The sequence below is a fragment of the Stegostoma tigrinum genome, chromosome 2 (assembly GCF_030684315.1).
Source record: "Stegostoma tigrinum isolate sSteTig4 chromosome 2, sSteTig4.hap1, whole genome shotgun sequence".
NCBI classification, from domain to species: Eukaryota; Metazoa; Chordata; class Chondrichthyes; order Orectolobiformes; family Stegostomatidae; genus Stegostoma; species Stegostoma tigrinum.
This window is the reverse complement of record NC_081355.1, coordinates 129,621,970-129,647,204: the sequence shown is the minus strand read 5'-3', so window position 1 is coordinate 129,647,204 and position 25,235 is coordinate 129,621,970. Positions and strand designations below refer to the sequence as shown.

The 25,235-nt window shown below is 41.7% G+C and overlaps 1 protein-coding gene across 6 annotated transcripts in view; it reads left to right on the top strand.

Annotated features, from left to right (window-relative positions):
• Positions 1–25,235, top strand: part of LOC125463564 (partitioning defective 3 homolog) — a 798,969-nt gene that overhangs the window by 604,247 nt on the left and 169,487 nt on the right. For all 6 annotated transcript variants that reach the window (XM_048554970.2, XM_048554960.2, XM_048554990.2 and 3 more), the window contains one exon: positions 3,155–3,422. In XM_048554970.2, coding sequence (XP_048410927.1) covers positions 3,155–3,422 — 268 coding nt within the window. The remainder of the gene's footprint in view (positions 1–3,154; positions 3,423–25,235) is intronic.

Genomic DNA, 25,235 nt, shown 5'->3' with positions numbered 1-25,235 from the left:
TACATGAATTTCACATAACATGGAATACATTAATGCTTAAATAACCACGGGTTTTATTCTTACACCAGCAAAGAAGTCGGTATCGGTTTGAAAATGCCCCTAGTAATGGTACAGCTCATGTCGATAATTAGGCTTTTTTATATCCATCTGATTTATTCTACTCGAAGATGTTCCTTTGACATTGTGCTCTGCTGTGCTTCAGAACTATTACAATTACATTGGCATTGCTTCAGTGTGCCTTTGATAGATTTGCCAGCTCTTTACAATTTTCCCATTTTTAAATTTCAGATTCAGTCTTGCAAGTTCCAAAAAAATTGGAATTTTTTTTTAAAGTTGGTTCCTCCTCTTTAGACAACTAATTTCGGTTTCTTTGAATGGTTAAGTGCCTACAATCAGTAAAATAGTGGTGGCTTGAATTGCTTGAATTAAATCTCCCTCCAAATAAGTCAAAGGTTTGTGTGAACTTCTGAAATGAAACCCAGAGTCATACTGGATGAAGAGAGCAGGCCCAGCAGCATCTTAGGAGCAGGAAAGCTGACGTTTTGGGCCTAGATCTTTTCCAATGAAGGGTCTAGGCCTGAAACGTCAGCTTTCCTGCTCCTAAGATGCTGCTTGGCCTGCTCTGTTCATCCAGCTCTACACCTTGTTATCTCTGATTCTCCAGCATCTGCAGTTCCTATTATCTCCCATACTTGATAAAGTGGCTTGAATTATGATCTTGACTTAGTGAGTGAATTTCTTTGTAAGCTAACAGCATACAAGCTTTATAACCTTACTGTGTTAGTTCTTAAAAAAGAAAAGGCACATTGCACTTCACAAAATGAAGAAATGTTGCTCAAGAAATGTGTTTGTGTGAGGTCTTTAAAAGGGAAAAACGAGTTTAAGGAAAAGGACTTGAAGGAGAGAATTCCATAGATTTTGACAAGGATGGCTGAAGGCTTGTATTTTTAATAGCACAGTGAGGAGATGCAGAAGGTGACTTCTGATGACCTCACGTAGGATGGGTGAAGACAGAGGGCTGGGAAAAGGAAACACAGTGAGTTGAGATAGGTGACGGATTTAAGGATAAGGACACAGATTTTATGGTTATGAATGGGCTTCCAGTGCAGATTGCTGAGACTTGACTGATGGATGACTGGGGCTCGGGTGAAATATTTGCAGCAGAACTTCGGACAAATTAGAGATTGTGGTCAGTGGGTGGCCAGGAGGGTGAGTGTTAAAGTAGTTTGAATGACCAGAAAAGGTACAATGAATGAATCCCTGACTAACAGTACAACATTTAAGAATATGAAAATGAAGTGGTTCAGTTTGTTCTTATCAGTGATGTCATTTTCAGAACACAGTCTAACTTTCTTTAAATCCTACCCAAACACAATTCTGTGTGCCTCTTGGTAAATCTGAAATTGATCTCATTCCCTTTTGAATGCTTCAGTGAATTGAAATTTACTGTTTCTGATAGCAGTCAATTCCAGCATTTCATGACTGAGCATATTGAAGTGAGTTTTTTTAAAAAGTATGTACCATATTACCTGGTAACTGTCTCATTTTATGTAGCAACCATAATTGCTTATAGTGGTATAACAGCATAACACCTTAAAAAAAAGTTCTTTAATATCAGTCATTTTCAAGACTGTGATTGTGCCCCTCCCTTTAATGCAAGCAATCCTCTAATTCTTGCCCCCCACACATCTCTGAATTTTTATCACTTTACCGTTGCGGCTTTGCCTTCAATGACCAAAGCCTTAAACTCCTGAATTTGTTTCCCAAAGCCAGTCCAACTTATTGTAAGATGCTCCTTACCTCTTTGATCATTGTTTTGACCAGCTGTTTAACTGTAACTTTGGTCCAAATTTCTGCATGCTGTTTTTATGAAACACTTCGGAAATTTTGACTATGTTTCGTGGATATTTTGATGGCAGGTTGTGTGGAAGAGTCATTTTCCTTGGACTCTACTAACAATGAAAAGCTTACAAGTCTTTTGACTACGTTGTTGCCCTTTCCTAGATGGTAGCAGCACTCGATTTGTGAATTTCGCGCTGCTAACTGGGTCATGACGTTAATCTAACTAATTCTCATGGTTCAGGTTGGAAAGAATCCATGAAAGTGGATTGTTCTGGCAGTTGGTTTTAGCATCTTGAGAAATTTATTTTCAGGTAGCAATTGATTGGGATCCAACAGTGAATTGAGATCTACTGCCATAAGCGTCAGCTTTCATTTAATATCGGAACAACTCCTCAGAGACTTTTCCCTCACATTCATGTTCACTTGAGTAAAATGGTGAAATAATGAGATAATTCTCCAACTAATGTACACTACTAGAAAGTCACAGTAAGGATGTACTCCAGACCATGAGTAGATTTGCAACTTTAATGGGACAGAAAGAAAAAAATCTTGCATTTTTATGTAATCTAGCAAAGCAAGATCTAACAGCAGTGAGTGTTTCATGGTGTTTGAAGGGTGTGTGCTGGCCACAGAGATCTTCCAACTCCTGTTCATTTAGCGTTATGGTATCTACATTTTGACCTCCCCACCCCTGACCGACTGGTCCTCAGTTTAATGCCGAACCTGACAACCAGCTGCACCTCAGCACTGCAGTTGTATGGGATTTGAACTCTCAGCCTTCGGGCACTAGACGTGAGAGTACCATCAACGCATCTGTTCCTGGAGATGGGAAAACAGTCATTTAGCAATGAATTTGGATGCAGTGAATGATAACAAAATTGCCCACCTTGGGTTATTATTCAGTGGCACCTCCAGCACATTGCATCTTGCAATAAGCCCCAAAATTGGGTACAACTGGGTCTGGACTGGGTATGAGATTAAAAAAAAGTGTTTAAAAACTGGTGACAGAAAGAAAGAAGTGGCATCTCAAACGACACACCCCAAAAACGCCTAATATTGTTAATGCGATTTAAGTGATGTTACTCATCAATACCTACAAGTTGTAAATTGAATGTGATGCCAGGCTGAACATCTAAATTGTTATTTCTAGTGCCAAGGGAGGATTTCTGAAGAGACAGTTCTCGGTGATTGTAGCTTCAGACCTCTTCCAAATTTGCTGTGCAGCTGGAATTGTCGCTTTTTGTGTAAATTTGTTCAAATTTTCAGTTTAAGCATTCCGTGCCAGTAATAAATTTTTGTTTCTAACTCACAGTGGAAGAAGATACTGAGGAGAGTTCCAGATCAGGCAGAGAGTCTGTATCAACAGCCAGTGATCAGCCATCGCTGGCTGGTGGACATCTGACGGGGACGATGGAAAAACAGGTCAATGGCTCCAGAAGCAAGGAGGACAGAAAGAAGGAGAAGACTGGGAAAGAGAGAGAAAAGAAGAAAGACAAAGAGAAGGATAAAGAAAAAGACAAAGACAAAGACAAAACTAAAGCCAAGAAAGGGATGTTGAAGGGCCTTGGCGACATGTTCAGGTAAATGCACTTTTTTTAATAGTTACTAATATGGCAATGTGAATCAATGCTTTTACAGGAAGCGTTTAACCCTACTTGATATGTTTAATGTGGATATTAAGGAGGTCAAGAAATTATGAGCGTTTCACACGATACAAAGTGTAGAGAAATACTGATGCAAGTACAATTGATCACAGCTGCTGTGGCAGCACTTTGTGTTAGTGTTAGACTATGGTAGTCATTTTTCAGGAGGGAGATTCTGATCAAGTAATGGTTTAAATTGTTGGCCAATTAACAGTCTATCATCAGCTTTTTCTAATGACCACTGCAAATGAGCCTTGCCTGAATTTCGCTGGTGATTTTGCAAGCATATAAGTGGAAGTAGACCGCTCAGCCCTTTTGCCTGCTCTGGTGTTCATTAAGATCGTGGCTGACCTGTGTCTGTTTTGGTTTCTGTATTCCTATCCAGCCACCAACAACCATTGAATCTCTAGCCAAGTATGACACTTACCTAATTCTGCTGCAAAAATGTTTAATGACATGAGCCTTGCTGGCTTCTGAAGCAGATTTTGTGAAATTTATGCTGCCTGACTGACTTGTGTTTTTCTTCCTCTATTGAGATAAATTTGTAAGTGTATTCATGTTACTATACGTCTACGAGGCAAGAAATTAGAAATGTAACCAACGTTACATTCAAAATCACTGCAGTGGATTTACATAATCCGTAAACAGCTTGCAATGAACAAAACAGATGCTAGTTTTTCTTGAATGTTAGTCTGGAAATAGTTTTATTTTTCTAGTTTAGACTATGATTACAATTTGTTAGAAATGGCAAGTGGATTTAGATTAATTCTCAGAGATTCGTCAGGGCAGCATTGCATACATGTGATAAGTCCCAGTGCTTTATAAGATTTAAATTTTTCTGATGTAACATTTTTGGATGACTAACTTCTGTTTACCAGAGGAGAATTCTTGCTTGTGGTTTGTCACTTATTTAAACAGGTATAAGCAATGCACCACGCGAGACAGTGATCATGTTAAAACTACACAATTGATGATCTTTGTTGATTCATATGGAAAATGATTTCAGCTTTTCACTGCCTTTGCAAAATATATTTTTTTTCCTCACCTTTTGGACTCTAGATATTCCAACAGCATGTCTGTGATCTAAATAATTATGCTACGAAGTGCTTTGTTTAGGCAAGTAGTGACTTTTTAAAAAAAATATGAAATTTCTCAAGATGGCTCCAAATGATAGAATTGCTGTAACTGATACTTTCGATTTAGAACCTGTGTTTTGCCCAGGGACTTTTTATAACGATTGAAACTGACAGCTTTTTTACGTGCACCTACATAATGTGCTGAAGTAAGTCTTCGTTCCTCAATTAAACTTGCAGGTTTTTGTAGTCGGATCTTCATTAAGTCACGGTATAAGTAGTGAAATCCCAGTAGAGGAAGCATGTTACAGTGTTCCCACTTTAGCTTGGAATCATTATTGAGAGCCTCCCAGATGGATTTGCTGGAAGACACGAAGGTATAAACTTTAGAAATGATTATGCTGTTATTTTGCCATTATGATGAATTTTCAGGAAGCCATGGAATGAAGCAAACTCAGGGGGATTGAAATTAATTGCAACCGAAAAGAAAAGCTGTATTCGGCATTTTAAAAACATTGCCAGGACACCTGTACTTTCTCCATTATTTTCAGAAGACAAGTGATTGAAGTTCTCAAGTGAGATGCTGTGAGCACATTAAAGCTTTTATGACCTAATCTCTTCAGTGGCCATGGGCAGTGATCAATTGTCACACAATACGTATTGGCAAAAGAGCATATGCAGCCATATGGTATCAATGTGGACTTCACCAGTTTTAAAATCTCCCCTTCCCCCACTGCATCCCTAAACCAGCCCAGTTCATCCCCTCCCCCCACTGCACCACACAACCAGCCCAGCTCTTGCCCCCCACCCACTGCATCCCAAAACCAGTCCAACCTGTCTCTGCCTCCCTAACCGGTTCTTCCTCTCACCCATCCCTTCCTCCCACCCCAAGCCACACCCCCAGCTACCTACTAACCTCATCCCACCTCCTTGACCTGTCCGTCTTCCCTGGACTGACCTATCCCCTCCCTACCTCCCCACCTACACTCTCTCCACCTATCTTCTTTACTCTCCATCTTCGGTCCGCCTCCCCCTCTCTCCCTATTTATTCCAGTTCCCTCCCCCCATCCCCCTCTCTGATGAAGGGTCTAGGCCCGAAACGTCAGCTTTTGTGCTCCTGAGATGCTGCTTGGCCTGCTGTGTTCATCCAGCCTCACATTTTATTACGTATTGGCAAAAACTAGCTTCCATCAGTTTGAACTAAGAATTGGGATCAAGGCTAGATTTTAATCTTTTAACTTAGTCTGGAAAAACATCAGATCTTGTTCATTCCTTCACTTGCCATATTTTTTCTCCATTTGCAATTTTATGAAAGCTTTGTGACCTTTCATACTGTCCCACCCCAAAATACCATCAACGCAGTGTTTGTAGGACATAATGGTGGCTTTGATCCAATGAGGGGAGGTTGTTTTGAAAGAAAGTAGACTGACTGACTTCACAGAATGACATCAGTACACACCCTATGTCTCTGACTCTTGCCTGGGGTAGGATTTCCAGAAAAAGCTGCAATAAACCACCAATGGCATTTAAAGTGGAATGAAATATTCAGCTTTCTTGTTCCATTTAGTCATCTTGGGGGCTCAGTTGTAAAGAAAGCCCTGGATTGTTATGTTTTGCACGCGAGAGAAGAGTCAAATTGTTTTGTCACGAAGGCATCTGTAACCTGGTCCTACCCATGGACAGCTATTCCTGGTGAGATTTGACTGCGCCTAGCTACATTAGAGCATTCTTGTGAAGTATTTATTATGCATGCATGGGAGGTTTGATGCACACTGAGGGAGCACAGACTGTTCACTGTCTATAGCCGTACAGGAACTCAATAGATGCCGCTCACTAGAACTGTTGTATTGCTTCGTTATTTGTAAAGAGCTCAGAATAAATGAATAAATGAAAAGATGAAAAAGTACAGCACAGGAACAGGCCCTTTGGCCCTCTAACCCGTGCTGACCATCATGTTCTAATTAATCTAAAAACAAACCTGCCATTTTTTGACCCATATCCCTCTATTCCCTCCCTATTCACGTACTCATCTGGGTGCCTCTTAAATGTCTTCAGTGTGCCTGTTTTCACCATCTCTTCTGGCAGACCGTTCCAGGTTGCCACCACTCCTTGCGTGAAAAATTTCCCTCACGTATCTCCCTTAAACCTACCCCAGCTGACCTTGAACTTGTGACCCTCTGTAGTTGAAACTTCAACCCTGGGGAAAAGCCTCTAACTATCCCCCCTATTTATGCGCCTCATAATTTTGGACACCTCTATCAGGTCCCCTCTCAGCCACCGTCTTTCCAGTGAAAACAATCCTAGTCATTTTAACCTTTCTTCCTAATCAATGCCCTCAAGACCGGCAACACCCTACACTCTCTCCAAAGCTTCCACGTCCTTCTGGTAGTGCGGCAACTGAAACCATGCACAGTACTCCAAATGCAGGCTAAACAAGGGTTTTATATTGCTGCAACATGTTTTGACAACACTTGTACTCCATACCCCGGACAATGAAGGCAAGCAAGCCATCTGCCTTCTGAATCGCCTTGGCTACCTGTGTTGTGACTTTCAGGGAAAAATTGATAAGAGAACATACATCCAGGATATCTCATCTGCTCCTGCACTGCGGTCAGACACAGCGCAAAAATGTACCGGTTCGCAAGTTGTGAGGGGGATAACAAGGAATACTCTTTATGAAGCTCCAACATTTTTTAGTCCAAAGGATTTGTTTAGGAGCACAAGATGTAGGAATCAGACCAGGTCATTGGTCCTTTCAAGCTTATCTTGTCATTTAAGAAAATAAGATAATGAAGTGTGAAGCTGGATGAACACAGCAGGCCAAGCAGCATCTCAGGAGCACAAAAGCTGACGATTCGGGCCTAGACCCTTCATCAGAGAGGTGCTCCTGAGATGCTGCTTGGCCTGCTGTGTTCATCCAGCTTCACGCTTTATTATCTTGGATTCTCCAGCATCTGCAGTTCCCATTATCTCTTGTCATTTAAGAAGATCTGATTGCAGTCACAATACCAATTTCCTGTTTGCCCCTCATAACACTTGATTCCCTTATCTACTAAACATCTGTCTTGAATAACTTCAAAGGCCTACCCTCCATTGGGAAAAGAAGCCCACAGACTAATGACCCACTGAGAGAAAAAATATTCACCTGATCTTCAGTAAGGCCTTTGACAGGGCCCGTCATGGCAGACTGATACAAAAGGTAAAGTTGCATGGAGTCAGAAGTGAGCTTGGAAGATGGATTAAAAAAAAACTAGCTTGGTCATAGAGCACAAAGTAACAGTGGAAGGGTGCGTTTCTGAATGGAGGCCTGTGACTCGTGGCATTCCTCAGGGATCAGTGTTGGGACTTTTGCTATTTGTAATATATATGAACAATTTGGAGGAAAATGTAACTGGTTTGTTTAGTAAGTTTGAAGATGACACAAAGGTTGGTGGAATTGCAGATAGTGCTGAAGACTGTCAGAGGATACAGCAGGATATAGATTGGTTGGTGACTTGTGCAGGGAGATGGCAGATGGAGTTTAATCCAGAAAAATGTGAGGTAATTCATTTTGGAAGAGTCTAATCAAGATGGAAAATATACAGTAAGTGGCAGAACCCTCGAGTGTACTGATAGGCAGAGGGATCTGGGTGTATAGGTATACTGGTTGCTAAAAGTGGCAACACAGATGGTGAAGGTAGTAAACAAGGCAAATGGCATGCTTGTCTTCATCAGCCAGGGCATTGAGTTTAAAAATGGGCAGGTAGTGTTGCAGCTTTGTAGAGCGTTAGTTAGGCCGCATTTGAAATATTGTGTTCAGTTCTGGTCGCTACACTATCAGAAGGATGTGATGGTTTTGGAAACGGTACTGAAAAGATTTAGCAGGATGTTGCCTGACTTGGAGGACATTGAGCTATGAGGAGAGGATGGAGGAACTTGGGTTGTTCTCACTGGAATGATGGAGGTTGAGGGGTGACCTGATAGAGGTCTACAAGATTATGAAGGGCATGGACACAGTGCACAGTCAGAAGCTTTTTCCCCAGATGATAAAATGTGAGGCTGGATGAACACAGCAGGAAAAGCAGCATCTCAGGAGCACAAAAGCTGATGTTTCGGGCCTAGACCCTTCATCAGAGAGGGGGATGGGGAGAGGGAACTGGAATAAATAGGGAGAGAGGGGGAGGCGGACTGAAGATGGAGAGTAAAGAAGATAGGTGGAGAGTGTATAGGTGGGGAGGTAGGGAGGGGATAGGTCAGACCAGAGAAGACGGACAGTTCAAGGAGGTGGGATGAGGTTAGTAGGTAGATGGGGGTGCGGCTTGGGGTGGGAGGAAGGGATGGGTGAGAGGAAGAACCGGTTAGGGAGGCAGAGACAGGTTGGACTGGTTTTGGGATGCAGTGGTTGGGGGGGAAGAGCTGGGCTGGTTGTGTGGTGCAGTGGGGGGAGGGGACGAACTGGGCTGGTTTAGGGATGCGGTAGGGGAAGGGGAGATTTTGAAGCTGGTGAAGTCCACATTGATACCATTGGGCTGCAGGGTTCCCAGGCGGAATATGAGTTGCTGTTCCTGCAACCTTCGGGTGGCATCATTGTGGCAGTGCACCTGCATATCTGCCAATGTGGTATACTGCATCCACTGTACCCGGTGCGGCTTCCTCTACATTGGGGAAACCAAGCGGAGGCTTGGAGACCGCTTTGCAGAACACCTCCGCTCAGTTCGCAACAAACAACTGCACCTCCCAGTCGCAAACCATTTCCACTCCCCCTCCCATTCTCTAGATGACATGTCCGTCATGGGCCTCCTGCACTGCCACAATGATGCCACCCGAAGGTTGCAGGAACAGCAACTCATATTCCGCCTGGGAACCCTGCAGCCCAATGGTATCAATGTGGACTTCACCAGTTTCAAAATCTCCCCTTCCCCTACTGCATCCCTAAACCAGCCCAGTTCGTCCCCTCCCCCCTCTGCACCACACAACCAGCCCAGATCTTCCCCCCCACCCACTGCATCCCAAAACCAGTCCAACCTGTCTCTGCCTCCCTAACCGGTTCTTCCTCTCACCCATCCCTTCCTCCCACCCCAAGCCGCACCCCCATCTACCTACTAACCTCATCCCACCCCCTTGACCTGTCCGTCTTCCCTGGACTGACCTATCCCCTCCCTACCTCCCCACCTATACTCTTTCCACCTATCTTCTTTACTCTCCATCTTCAGTCTGCCTCCCCCTCTCTCCCTATTTATTCCAGTTCCCTCTCCCCATCCCCCTCTCTGATGAAGGGTCTAGGCCCGAAACGTCAGCTTTTGTGCTCCTGAGATGCTGCTTGGCCTGCTGTGTTCATCCAGCTCCACACTTTGTTATCTTGGATTCTCCAGCATCTGCAGTTCCCATTATCTCTGATAGCTTTTTCCCCAGGTCAAGTTTGGTTACCAGGGGCCATGGGTTTAAGGGGCAAGGGGCAAGGTTTAAAGGTGATGTACAAGGCAAGTTTTTTTTTACGCAGAGGATGATGGTTGCCTGGAACTCTCTGCTGGGGGAGACAGTGGAAGCAGATATAATAGTGAATTTCAGAGGGTGTCTTGACAAATATATGGATAGAATGGAGATAGAGAGATTTGGTCCCCCGAAGCAGGTCCTTCGCTTCTTCCTGTCCCGCTGGCCCAACCAGTCCCCCTCCACTGACAACCTCATCTGCTTAGCTGAACTCGTCCTCACCCTCAACAACTTCTCTTTCGATTCCTCCCACTTCCTACAGACTAAGGGGTTGGCCATGGGTACCCGCATGGGCCCAAGCTATGCCTGCCTCTTTGTAGGTCACGTGGAACAGTCCCTCTTCCGCACCTACACAGGCCCCAAACCCCACTTCTTCCTCCGTTACATTGATGACTGCATCGGCGCTGCCTCTTGCTCCCAAGAGGTGCTCAAACAGCTCATCCACTTCACCAACACCTTCCACCCGAACCTTAAGTTCACCTGGGCCATCTCTAACACATCCCTCACCTTCCTGGACCTCTCAGTCTCCGTCTCAGGCAACCAGCTAGAAACTGATGTCCATTTCAAGCCCACCGACTCCCACAGCTACCTAGAATACACCTCCTCCCACCCACCCTCCTGCAAAAATTCCATCTCCTATTCCCAATTCCTCCGCCTCCACCGCATCTGCTCCCACGATGAGGCATTCTACCCACGCACATCCCAGATGTCCAAGTTCTTCAAGGACCGCAACCCCCCCCACCGCAGTGATCGAGAACGCCCTCAACCGTGTCTCCCGCATTTCCCGCAACACATCCCTCATACCCCGCCCACGCAATAACCGCCCAAAGAGAACCCCCTAGTCCTCTCAGACCACCCCATCAACCTCCAGATACAATGCATCATCCTCCGACACTTCCGCCATCTACAATCCGACCCCACCACCCAAGACATTTTTCCATCCCCACCCTTGCCTGCCTTCTGGAGAGATCACCCTCTCCGTGACTCCCCTGTCCGCTCCACACTCCCCTCCAACCCCACCACACCCGGCACCTTCCCTTGCAACCGCAGGAAGTGCTACACTTGCCCCCACACCACCTTCATCACCTCCATCCCAGGCCCCAAGATGACTTTCCATATTAAGCAGATGTTCACCTGCACATCTGCCAATGTGGTATACTGTATCCACTGTACCTGTTGTGGCTCTCTCTACATTGGGGAAACCAAGTGGAAGCTTGGGAACCGCTTTGCAGAACACCTCCGCTCAGTTCGCAATAAACAACTGCATCTCCCAGTCGCGAACCATTTCCACTCCCCCTCCCATTCTTTAGATGACATGTCCATCCTGGGCCTCCTGCAGTGCCACAATGATGCCACCCGAAGGTTGCAGGAACAGCAACTCGTATTCCACTTGGGAACCCATGTTGACCAGATATCCTAAATTAATCTAGTCCCATTTGTGTGCATTTGGCCCATATCCCTCTAAACCCTTCCTATTCATGTACCCATCCAGACGCCTTTTAAATGTTGTAATGTACCAGCCACCACCATCTCTGGCAACTGACCCCATACACGTACCATCCTCTGTGTGAGAATGTTGCCCCTCAAGCCCTTTTTAAATCTTTCCCCTCTCACCTTAAAACTTTACCCTCTGGTTTTGGACTCCCCTACCCTGGGGAAAAGACCTTGGCTGTTCACCCTATCCATGCCCCTTATGATTTTATCAACCTCACTAAGATTACCCCTCAGCCTCCCACCCTCCAGGGAAAATAGCCCCAGCCTATTCAGTCTCTCCCTCTAGCTCAAACTCTCCAACCCTGACAGCATCCTTGCAAATTGTTTCGGAACCCTTCCTCATTTAACAACATGCTTTCTATTGCAGGGTGACCAGAATTGAACGCAGTATTCTAAAAGTGACCTCACCGATGTCCTGTACAGCTGCATCATAACATCCCGGCTCCTATACTCAGTGTTCTGACCCAGGAAGCACTTTCTTCACTATTCTATCTACCTGCAAATTCCACTTTCAAGGATCCATGCACCTTTAAGACCATAAGACATAGGACTGGAAGTAAGGCCATTCAGCCCATCAAGTCCACTCTGCCATTTAAATCATGGCTGATGGGCATTTCAACTCCACCTCCCTGCACTCTCCCCATAGCCCTTGACTCCTTGAGAGATCAAGAATTTGTCGATCTCTGCCTTGAAGGCATCCAACGTCCCGGCCTCCACTGCACTCCGTGGCAATGAATTCCACAAGCCCACCACTCTCTGGCTGAAGAAATGTCGTCTCATTTCCATTTTAAATTTACCCCCTCTAATTTTAAGGCTGTGCCCACGGGCCCTAGCCTCCCCGCCTAATGGAAACAACTTCCCAGCATCCACCCCTTCTAAGCCATACATTATCTTGTAAGTTTCTATTAGATCTCCCCTCAACCTTCTAAACTCTAATGAGTACAAACCCAGGATCCTTAGCCGTTCATCTTACGTTAAACCTACCATTCCAGGGATCATCCGTGTGAATCTCCCCTGGACACGCTCCAGGGGACTCCTAGGTCTCTTTGTTCTGCAGTGCTCCTCAGGACCCTACCATTAACTCTATAAGTTCTGCTCTGGTTTGCTTTTTCAAAATGCAGCACCTCAAATTTACCTAAATTAAGCTCTGGCTGCCTCTCCTCAGCCATTAATCCATCTGATCAAAGTCCTCTGGTACTCTGAGATAACCTCCTTCACTGTCCACTACACCACCAATTTTGGTGTCATCTACAAATTTACTAACTATTGCTCCTGTGTTAATTTCCAAATCATTTATATACATTACTAAAAGCAGCAGATCCAGCACTGATCCTTGAGTTGTGCTGCTGGCTACAGGCAGCCAGTATGAAAAAAGCCCTATGCTCCTCCTTGTTTCCTACATTCAGCTCCCAATAGACAAAGTCCCAACCTGTTTGACTTTTCTTCAGAAGATATGCTGTTCACTCCAGGGATGTCAAGTGAATAATTTCCAAACTGCCTCAAATGTAATGATATCCTTTTTCAAACAAGAAGAGCAAAAGGTGTGCGTAGTGTTCCATATGTGGACACACCAAAGTCCTGTAGAGTTGCAGTAAAATTTCCTACTTTCTTTATTGCATTTTCCCAGCACTAAATGCTACATTACATTTGCTTTCCTGATCATTTATTGTCCCTGCAAACTAGTGTGTTGTGATACATGTATCAAATGCCTTTTTTCCCCCCTGAGTACACCACATCCAGAGGTTCCACTATCTATATTGCTTGTTACTACTGAAAGGAATTCTAATAAATTCGTTCAAATTTAACTTTGTCTGATCATATTATGATTTTCTATATATCTTGATATTACTGCCTTTATAATGGGTTCCAGAAATTTACCAGTGACTTATGTTAGGCTGACTGGTCGACAGTTTCTTGCTTTCTGTCTCCCTCCTTTGTTGAACAAGATATTACATTAGATATTTCCCAATACTCTAAGTCCCTTCCAGAATATAAGGATTTATTCATGGGAGCTAAATGACATAACAAGTCGGCTGAAAATGCATTGAATTCCACAGCGAGTATGTAAAGTCATGATAGCAATTGGGTTTCCACTGGAACAGTTAGGTTTTACTGGATAGGTCCACAGAACATACCTTGTAATTACATATTAAAATTGATCTATTTGTAATTCAGACTTAATAACATTGTGCTGTTTTAAGTGTTCTCAGACAATTGCTTCTTCCCCACTGTTACCAGACTTTTGAACAGACCTCTTGGATGTTAATGTTGATCTCTCTCTCTGCCTCCCTCTACTTTCTCTGTGGCTGTAGCACAGTATTCTGCACTCTTCTGCTACCCTGATGCGTGTTCTGTGGTACAATCTGCCTAGAAGCAAGTAAAACAACACTTTTTTTCCCCCCACTATATCTCGGTACATGTGGCAACAATAAATTAATCAAATCAATCTCACCGTTATAATAAGTGATCATTGGAAGAATTTCACTGAAAAGGCATTCCCTTGACTAACGTCAAAAGTAGTGCAAAACAGTACAATTTATGCCTGCATTTCATTTCATTCTGTCGTGATTGCATTACAGTGAAATGTTCAGTCTGTCCCAGCAATAACAACTTGAAACAGTTGATTACTTTGATGCATAAACCAGCATATAGTTGTGAGTTAATAATCACATTTGTTGTGGAGCAATTATGCCAGATGAAAGAAGCTGCTGAATGATGAGAAAAAGAAATTGACTATAAAACACATTTAATTACAAAATAATATCATTATAGTCATGGGAACATGGTGTTCATACAGGTTTATTAGATTTGTGCTAATGCCACTCCTTCTGATTGGTCAACCAACAGATATCCTTGGTGATGACCAGCGTTGCCAGCTTTGACTGGTGGTTGCCGTGGAAATCATTTTGAGCTGAACAATAAACTGGTTGAACAGCATAGATTCTCTTTATTGTATCTCTGTGTTCTTTTGTAATAACAAATATTGGAAGGACTCAGATTTGTAAGTGAAATATTTTCATGAAGCAGAGATTGAAAACCTGAATTTCATATGCAAAGTCAGCAGTTAATGGCTAAGTATATGAAATTAAGGAGATATTGATTTAATTGTGGCTATTATCTCAGATGTTAATAAATCCCATTATGTTTATGAAAGTAATAACGTTAACATTGAACTTGTTCAGTTAAGACCCTGACTAAAACAAGGTTCACAAAAGCCATGTTTCAAACAGGAATAGGATTTTTACGTATGTACAATGTAGAATTATAGGTATTACACTATGGGAGTACTACATGGATACAATTGGGTAGTTATCTGCTGGCAAAGCATCAAAATGGATTCCAGTCAATTATTTTTCTTTACTTTGCAGACAAATATAGCTGTGGAGGACTGCAGCTTTAAATTGTTATTGATGAGTTAGTCTTCTAGTTAGATGGACTGGTAAATGGGATGGTTTCACTTCAAACACGGATTTCCAATTAACTGGTTTCTGCTGTACTTGGAACAATACTTCTAATTTGTATTGGAAAACCAGTCGTGCTTACTGAGAAACTTATCTAATCAATTGTAAATGGAAAGTTTTATGCTGAAGATAGATTTTAGCACTGCAGGAATCATATTGGGGTGAAACCTACAGAAAAGGATTTGTTTGAAGCACCTTCATTGTAGCTGTTAGATGATTGATGTTTGTCCTTTTGTTTAAGACATCTTCCAAATTGCTCACAAAAATGAAAGTGGGCTGTGGCAGTTGTGGTGGAGATTATTTCACTTCAAGATTCCCTTGTCCATCACTTGCTTCTTTTTGAAAAGTTGAATACTTTTGACTCTTGGAAGCTAATTTTCATTGCTCTTCCATCTCCCTGACAACAATAAACTATGGGGTCACATTTGGGACAGACTGAACAGATTTCAGTTCCTTGCCCTCAAAAGCTTTAAGAAACATGAGTATTGGATTTATTGAATTTCACACTTTATCATGGTAAGATTTGAACTTGTGACCTTTTGATTATAGATCTAATACCATAATCACTGCTCTATTCAAGGAATAATGCAATCCAATAAAATAGGAAACACAGGAACTGGATTTTTGCTGTCAGTGCCAAGTAATTATCTTTTAATTCATTCACAGAATGCTAGCTGTCACTGGCTGAACCAATGTTTATTGCACATCTCTGAATGCCCATGAGAAATAGGGAGGGCTGATTTCTTGAACTGCTACAGTCCATATGCTCTAGGTAAGCGCACAATGCTGTAGTGAGGGAGTTCCAGAATTTTGACCCAGTGACACTGAAGGTATAGCAATTCAATTTTCAATTCAATATTTTCAATTCAAAATGTTTGATTATCTTGGAGGGAGGTTTACAGGTAGACCTTTGCCTTTATTTTTCCTACTCCACAGCTCTGTCTCTCAGGTAATCTATCATCTTGTTTTAATTACATTATTTCCAATGCTTTCAATTCCAGATTCTATTTCTCCAAATGTTCTGCTTTCCTTCTCTAGCCATGTTTGCATCATAGTTATTTCTCATTCATTCCTGTTAAATCATAATGGAAAAATGAATTTGTCCCAATTTTTCTCTGCTGCTATTTTCTTTCTCAATGAAAGTAGGTGCAGGTTAGTTATTTATTGTCACATGCATCTACAAAGATATGGTGAAAAAGTGTATTGTTGCTACAGTACATCATTTTGAGTTATAAAAAGAATAACAAGAAATTAGATACATAGTTTGTCTTCCGTACAAGTGGTGTACAAACTCAGCTCCAGGGCTTTTGCAAGTTTCTTCAAGGTGTCCCGCGTCCCTCATACCACCACTCTCCACTCCAGGCATCGCCATGGCCACTGTTGAAGACCCACTGAGTCTACCACAACAAGGAGTCCTCTTCTAAGTGCCCCCACAGCCGATGACCCATCGATTCCTGAAAGCCATGCTGTGAGGCTACCACAGCACTGTTCCAGGTACTAAGTGTTGCCACAGCCGACAACCCACTGAGTTCTCAAGTCCAGGCTCCAGGCACGTTGCAGCCAGTAATCCTCACTTTCGGTACAGGCGCTGCTGCAGCCAACACCTAACCCACACTGTTTCAGCTTCCCCCTGACCTCATAAGATGAAGAAAAGAAAGAAAAAAAGAAAAAGATGAAAAGAGCGAGAGAGAGAAGGGAAATGGATGGGCTCAGGACCCTGGACATTATCTACCATATCCATGCCACCATCTAGACATCAGGTTTGGAAGGTGCTGCCTATGAAGCCTCGTGAATTTCTGCGTGCATTTTGTACATAGCGCATGCTGCTGCTACTGAGCATAGGATTGGAGTGAATGCATATTTTTGGATATGGTGCCAATCCTGGAGGGTGTCGAGCTTCTTGAGTACTGTTAGAGTTACAACCCTCCAGGCAGCTGGAGAGTATTCCAGCAGACTCCTGACTTATGCCATGGGATATGGGTGTTGGGAAGTCAGGAATTGATTGCAGTATTCCTCACCTCTGACCTGTTGTTGTAGATACTGTATTTATATGGCAAGTCCAGTCCAGTTTCTCACCCGTGGTATCCACCAGGGTGATGTTAGTGGGTGATTCAGTGATGGAATGCTATTTGAATTCAAGGGATGAAGGTTACATTCTTGCTTATTGAAGATGCTTATTGCCTGGCATTTGTATGGTGCCACTTTCCAGACCTTGCTGCTTTTGGATATGGACCATTTCAGTATCTGAGGAGTCGTGACCTTATGAAGGAGTGATGGTCGTTGATGAAACAGATGAAGATGCTTAAGCCTAGCACAATACCTGCAGATCTCCTGTAAAAATTCCTGGAACTGAGATGAGCCACAGCTACATGGCTTTTTCAAAAATGACTCCAAACAGTGGAGCTCTTGTACTCATTGATGCCAGTTCTGCTAGGATTCCCTGATGCCGCACTACACCAAATGTAGCCTTGGTGCCGAGGACGGTCACTCTCACCCTGATTCTGGAATTAAGCTGTTGTGTCTATATTTGAACCAGGGATGTGACTAAGCCAAGAGCTGAATGGTCTTGCTGCACCCATACTGAACATTAGTGAGCAGGTTATTGCTGAGCAAGTGCTGCTTGACAGCACTGTCGATAACCCCTTTCAACAATTTAATGATGATTGAGCCAATTACTGCTCCGTTAGCCTCAGTTAGATTTGTTCAGCATTTTGTGTGCAGGGCATATCTAGGAAATTTTGCATGGCTGTGACTGTACTGGAAGAATTTGGCGAAGGGAATGGCAAGATTTGGAGCACAAGTCTTCAATGCTCTTCCGACAATATTGTCAGGCCCCACAGCATTTGCCGTAATCAGTGCCTTCAGCACTTTCTTAATCACTTGATCACTTTTCTTATCACTTGTGAATTGAATTGCCTTGAAGAGTAGCATCTGTGATCCTGGGGACCTCTGGAGGAGGCCAAGTGGCTCATCCACCTTCTGGCGGAAGATTGTTGCAAGTCTGATCTTTTGTCTTGATGTTCTGGGCTCCCTCATCATTTGAGGATCAGGGAGATATTTGTGGACACTCCTCCCCCGGTAAATGGTTTAGTCCAGCACCATTCATGACTTGATGTAGCAACACTACAAGCTTAGATCTGATCTGTTCATTATGGATTTCCTCTGCTCTGTGATGGCACAGGTAGATAGTCTTATTCCATAATGGAATGAAAAAGTAAGGGGAAAAGGCAGGATAGTGAAGTTGAGAAAATCAACCATGATCTCATTGATGCAGACGCTGTGGGCTGAATGCCTACTTCTCCTAATTCTTATTGCCTGATGGTCATTCATCATTGATTTTAAAATAAGTTATTCACAAAGATCAGATCAACTCTGTGACATGAATTTTCGGTGTTAATTAATCTAGTTAACAAATTTGACACCAAGCAGCAGTGATATCCTCAACCAGGCTAAGCAGCCATCACATTGAAAAGCTATCAAAGTACATTATATAGTCTTCTACGTTTTATAATTTTACAACAAAAAATAAATATTGGGTCATAAATAGGACATTACAATAGAAGTTAAAACATAAAAACAACTTTTAAGATCTATGGAATGGTCAGCACAGAAGGGAAGATAATATTGCCTTTATTATGATTTGTCATGATTCCACCAATATTTTTAGATTGTTGAGCCAAAATTACAAGTTCCTTTATTCATTCACGGGATGAGGGCATTGCTGACCAGGCAGCATTTATTGCCCATTCCTAATTGCCGAGAGGGCATTTTAGAATCAACCACATTGCTGTGGGTCTGGAGTCACATGTAGGTGAAACCAAGTAAGGATGGCAGTTTCCTTACCTCAAGGACACTAGTGAACCGGATGGGTTTTTCCAACAATCAACCATGGTTTCATGGTTATCATTAGATTCTTAATACCAGATATTTTATTGAATTCAAATTCCACCATCTGTGGCAGGATTTGAACCTGGGACCCCAGAGCATTATCTGGGTCTTTGGATTAACGATCCAGCAATAATACCATATGGCCATTGCCTCCCTACATGGAGTCAGCTAGCTCTCTTGGTTGTCATATAGAACTTTTATGAATTGTGGTTGTATAGTTAAGGTGATGGTTTAGTAGTCCATTGGGGGTATTCCTTTGTATGTTTGAATCCTTTTGGCTACAGTCTACATCACTGTTGTTTGCGGATTGGTCAACTCAGTTGGCTGGAATGTGTTGTAGAGTGATATGAACAATGTGGGTTCAGTTCCTCCACTGGCTGAGGTTATCATGACAGACTCTGCTTTTCAATCTCTCCTGAAGCATGGTGACCCCTCGGGTTAAACCACCACCGCCAGTCATTGTCTCTAATGAGTGAGCAGCCCTATGGTCTTTTGGGATCGTTGTGATTGCTACTTTGTTAAAAACCAAGCTGTTTATAATATTTTTTTCGGTCAAAGAGTTTTGCTGGCTGACCAGCATTTATTGCCTGGCCTTCTTGAACCGCTGTAGTCCACCTGCTGTGGGTTGACCCACAGTCCCTTTCGGGAGAGAATGCCAGAATTTTGAGCCATCGACTGTGAAGGGACAGCGATATATTTCCAAGTCTGGCTGGTGAGTGGCTTGGAGGTGGTGGTACAGTTGCAGTACACTCAACAAGTATTCATTGTTCAAATCATGAGAAATCGTTACAGCTTCTGGATTTCCTAGCTTAATTGTGCATGCCCAGGTATTCCTGACAGATGTTGCTCATTGTTTAGTCATTGTAATTTGTAGAAAGTCTGGCCCCATTAAAAGCAAATGCAGAAGTAAATGTTATTAATGGAGATATTAGAAGCCAGGAACCCTGATTTTTCCTTAGACCGTAGATGGTAGTTTTATTAGTATTAGTTGGCTTTGTGGAAATATAGACACTTCAGCTGCGAATGACATCTGGATAGTATTCTCCATTTTTACACTGGGCATTCTACGTAAATTGAACTCTACAATGGAGTAAGGGAGTCAGTGAGAATGAGCTAGTTTCATGCCATTTATCTCAATGAATCAGATACCAAGAAAAAGCACCAGACTCAAGTTAGAATTTTTACAGGTCCAGATTCCATCATCTGTAATACTTACGAATGCAGCTAATGGACAAAATCTGCATATCTACTTTTTCCTTCATTCTAACAGCTGAATTCTGTAAATTTTGCTTAACAAGGAGCAGGTGGATATAAAGACTGATTTAAAAAGCATTCAGAAATAAATTGTGACAGAGAGAGAGAGAGAGAAGAAATCTGCTGGATATGGTTAAAAAGTACAACCAAAGCACTCAAGAAAACCTGAATCAGAACCTAACCAAGAACATGGAGCACCTAATTGAGAAACCAAGCATTACACGACCGCTGACGAAGATGATACATTAAAAAAACCAACAAGTGGTGGAGCTTGGAAAAAATAAAAATGATGACTTATAAGAAGCTGAGGAAGCTAAGCATGTACAAATTGCTGTACATTGAACTGAAAGTAAGGCAATGGCCTGAACCATTAAAAGGTTTCTCAACATAATGTGCACATATCACTTTTCAGTTGTGTAATCATATGGGAAATGTATTTACTTTTTCACATATGTCTGTATTTTTTAAATGTGGGAATTAGGCACTTTGTTGGAAAATTAGTGGGAAATGTATTAAGTTGGAAGGACAGGGACAACAAATGACAGAGGAATATGCCATGAATGGTAAATTTTCAAAATCTGAACTGAAAACACAGCATTGGAAATACATAAGCAGAGAGATTCCCTAGAGGTCCTTCTGCAGAATTGAAAGAGAAAGAGTCTTCATAGAATTAATCAAAGCAAAGTGGGAAAGGGAGATGAAGTGAAGGTTGGCGGGTCAAATGTGCTAAATAAATCTGAGCACATATTATAAACATCCGCAGTGTGCTTAATTTATTATTTGAACAGAGGTAACAATTTTATTGAGAATTCAAAACGAAGAGCAATTAAGTTCAATTTAGGAATATGCAAAATAACTGAAAATAGAGGTACCTTTAAGTTGTGATTCTACTTGAAAAAAGTTTATTTTGGTACAGTGCAATTGGAACTAAATTATAATATGAAATGGGGAAATGCTAAATATTATGGCTCACTTCCTCCTGTCTCCACGCAATTCAAAGGCGTGCTTGGGATATCTTCAGAATTCCTGATACGCTGGCTGTCTGGAATTATTTGGAAATTTGAATTCTGATGATCAGTTACTCTGCTTGCTGAGACACTCTGAAAAGTGTCTGTGTCTCAAGTTAGAGCTGGAGATTTTGGATGGTTCCAACTTACTTACCTCAGTAACTACAGAGGAAGTGTTCGGCAAAAGTGTTACCTGGGGTTAAAAATGTAAATTGCTGGTGGTCACCATAACGTAGGTTTGCTGCCACCATCTTCCCTTTACATAGGGATGCACAGGTCTAAAGTAGAAGAGAAAATCCACTCAGTATTCTCAATGCAAAGCCTGTCTTAAGCAAGATATAGTTTACTGCATGATAGCATTTGCGGTACAAGTTACATTGCTATGATAGATATTTTTATGAAGTCTATGAGGTGATCTGAACAGAAGCTCCTTTATGGTCCAAAACTGTTCTGCTTTCCCTCCCTCAGTCCTTGTATCGTCATCATCTTAGGTGGAGCTTTTGGAGTCTTCAAGATGAAGTGTTTTAGAACTGTTACTTTTTGAAACAGGTATGTGTTTTTCCAACTTTAGAACAGCAGTTCTGAGGCAGTATGGTAAAGGTTCCATTGGTGGAATTAAACTGTACATTTATTGAGATTCGTATATTGTAGTTCTGTGTAAACTAAAATCAGCATTCATATTAAATCAGTCAAAAGTGATAAAATTTCAAAACTTGCGAATTATTTTGTATTATAGCTTTAAAGATGAATAGCTGGGGATAATATGCAAGCGTGATTGAATCACCCTGCTAAATGAGTAATGGTTAAATGTGCAGTGGGTCTTGCAATATTTGACTGGGCAGGCGATTACCTCGTGGTATCGTCACTAGACTTTTAATCCTGAGGCCCAGGTCACCTTTTTGTGACTTGGGTTTAAATCCTGCCATTGTAGATGGTGGAATTTGAATTCAATATAATTCTGTTGCTGATTGTCAGAAAGACCATCTCGTTCACTAATGTCCTTTGGGGAAAGGAATTAGTCTAGTTTACATGTGATTTCAACCATGTGCTTGACTGTCTTAATAACCCTCTGGGCAATTAGGGATGGGCAGTAAATGCTGGCCTGTCCAGTGGGGACCTCATCCACTGCTTAAAAAAAATTAGTATTCAGTCAGCAGACTAACTTTTGTTGAATTTACTGCTCACTGAAAAAAAGGTTTAAAAACAATCCTCTTAAAAAAATCAATTGTTATGTTTATTTGTTAGTTGTGATCTTAATGAGCAATATTAATTCATTGCACGAGAAGGTTAAGCAATCATCTTAACTTAGTCATGGAATCTTGGCATCACTGGCTGGCAAACATTTGTTGCCCATCCCTGGATGCCCCTTGAACTAAGTGGCTTGTTAAACCATTTCAGAGGACAGTTAAGAGTCAACCACATTGCTTTGAGTCTGGAGTCAACTGCAGGATAGACCAGGTAGGGATGACAGATTTCTTTACCCAACAAAAATTACTGAACAAGATGGGTTTTCACAACAATTGGCAGTGATCACATGGTTGCCATTCAGGTAGATAGTTATTGAATTCAAATTTCACCTTTGCCATGGTTGGATTCAAATCTCCTGTCCCCCAGAGCATTAGCTTGCTCCCCAGAGAAGTACTAGTCCAATGACATTATGACTACACCACTGCCCTTAAGGTGATCAGCCAGGCCTTCCTCATCTATAAATAGCTTCTGCTCTTGATACTTCTTGCTATTTTTTCATTCGTGAAGGAGATTTGCTGGTTACTGATGGAACTCTGCCATCTGCCAGTTGGATCGCCACAATTTTTAAGAATGAAGCACGATTCATGGTATATTCCTTTCTAATATGCCTCGCCCAGTATTTTTAATTTAGGAGTCTAGGCATCTCAACTTATTTAATTAGTTGAATTATGTATGCGTCCAAATGACCTAATTCTAATATTTTATATGTTCATATTTCATATGAAGCAACTACAGAGATTAATTTTCATTATTTGCTTATAGATTTGAGTTTGCAGTAACCGTGTTTCTGTTTGCTGATATAGGTTTTTTTCTCAGTCACACCAGAGGCCCAAAGAACCTTTACCTGGCCTAGAATTAGTGGCCTGAGTATCCATTGCCTGCTTTAATTAAGTCACACTTCGTATTTGCGACTTTCTGATGCAGAGAACGATAAAGGTATAATAGTCTAGAAAGTCACCTGATGGGGACATGAACTTAAGCAAATTTTATCACTTCCATAAGTATGTAGTCTTGTGGCTACATATGCACCTCATAATATTGTTTGTCCCTATTTTCAATGTAGTGACACCATATAATTACAATATAGGGACACACGTGAATCCCTGGCTAATTCTCACTCCCTACACACCATTACAGGCAATTAATGTACAGTTTTTAGTCACTCCCGAGTGCGTGTGTCACTGGAAACACCAGTACTTTTAAAAATGTAAGTGCAGCCCCTTGACCCTACTCCACCATTTAATACGATCATGGCTGATTTCATTGTCCTCCCTAATTGTCTTTGGACAGCTTACAACTGAACAATTTACTAGACCGTTTCAGAGGGAAGTTGAGATTTGTTATTGTGGGTGTGGGAAAGGAAGGTAGATTTGCTCCCCTCGATGAAACTGGATGGGTTTTTAACAACAACCTGGTAGTTTCATGATCGTTATTATTGGGACCATCATTTTTTTCCGGAATTAGTAATTCAGTTCGGATCCCTTCAGTGGCCTTGTTAGTATTGAGGTCTCTGCATTTCTAACTCAGTAGCATTAGCAGACTGTGACTGTTTGCTTCTGTATGGAAAACATTAGTATTGTCCACTGAATTTAACTAGTTCATTGTTCTATTGAATAAGGTTAAGATTTTTAAAGTGGATTAAATCAGGTTTCTCAATAGTGTGCTGTGCCTCCAATGTCTCAAACCAGAAAAACAACATCAAGGTTTCTTTTAATAAATTTCTGCTTCTGATTCCTGTCTGTGTTGAATTATCTGCTATTAGCTGTGATTACAGTGAGACCGACTGAAAAGCATTCCACGGCTGAGTGAGAATGAAGGCTAATCAGTGCTCCCACTGTAGAGACATATTTTCCTTTTTCAATTTTTTGGTGAATTTAATGGATATGGTTATAAAATGAGGATCTGACGTGTCTACCTTGTCATTAAGAAACCAACGGAAGCCATAACAACAAATGACAATCCCTTTCTTGAAAGTGTGGTTGTTGAATTGCGGTTGTTTTGCTTAGCTATGATGTCTTCTGAAAAGTAATTGCTGATGTGAATATATGACGTATTTTGATAATGGAGAACTAGTGCTATTTAGGATTGTCTGGAAAACCTATGAATTTTCATCATAACAAAACTTGGTTACATAGAACTGCTAGCCTATAACTCTCCGATTTTATACAAATAGAGCAGACACATGCCTATTTGCTTTAATGATGGAGGAAGGAGCTTGTTACCTGAATTTGAGGGAAACTTGTTTGAAGTCAAGTTAAATAATTAGTAAAAATTCAGTGCCTGTATCTTAGAGACTGGTTCATCGAATATTGTAGAGTTTTGAATAATCCATGAGTTCGATAATGGTATAAAGTCCCAGAATGAGTTGAACGTGCTTAAGGGAATTATAAAAATAAATAGTTAATTCAGTCATTTCAAAATGTCTTGTTTTAGTACCTTCTTGTGAAGAGCAATCAGGTTGATCTTAAACTATAAAGTGATTATTCTTTTAACAGATACATAATTAGTGCACTTATATTTACATGTACAGTGCTAATTTTAAAATGTTTCTTATTTCTGCAAACAATCATCAGTTTCTCTATAATTCGACTTTGAAACAAAATCATTTTCAGTTCGTGGACATTGCTGGCAAAAAGTGTTTATTGTCTATCTCTATTAGCCCCCTAGAATTGCAGCAAGTCTTTATGACAGTTAGATGGAACTGATCGATTCCTAGTCCCCTCTAGACTACAGTTCAGGTGTCTGGTGCATTGGTGGAGTCATTTATTAAACAAATCAGGTAAGAATAGTCGATTCCTTTCTTTAAAGGACATGAGTAATCAGCTGTTTTTTTAAGACAGTATTCATTTCTTCTAT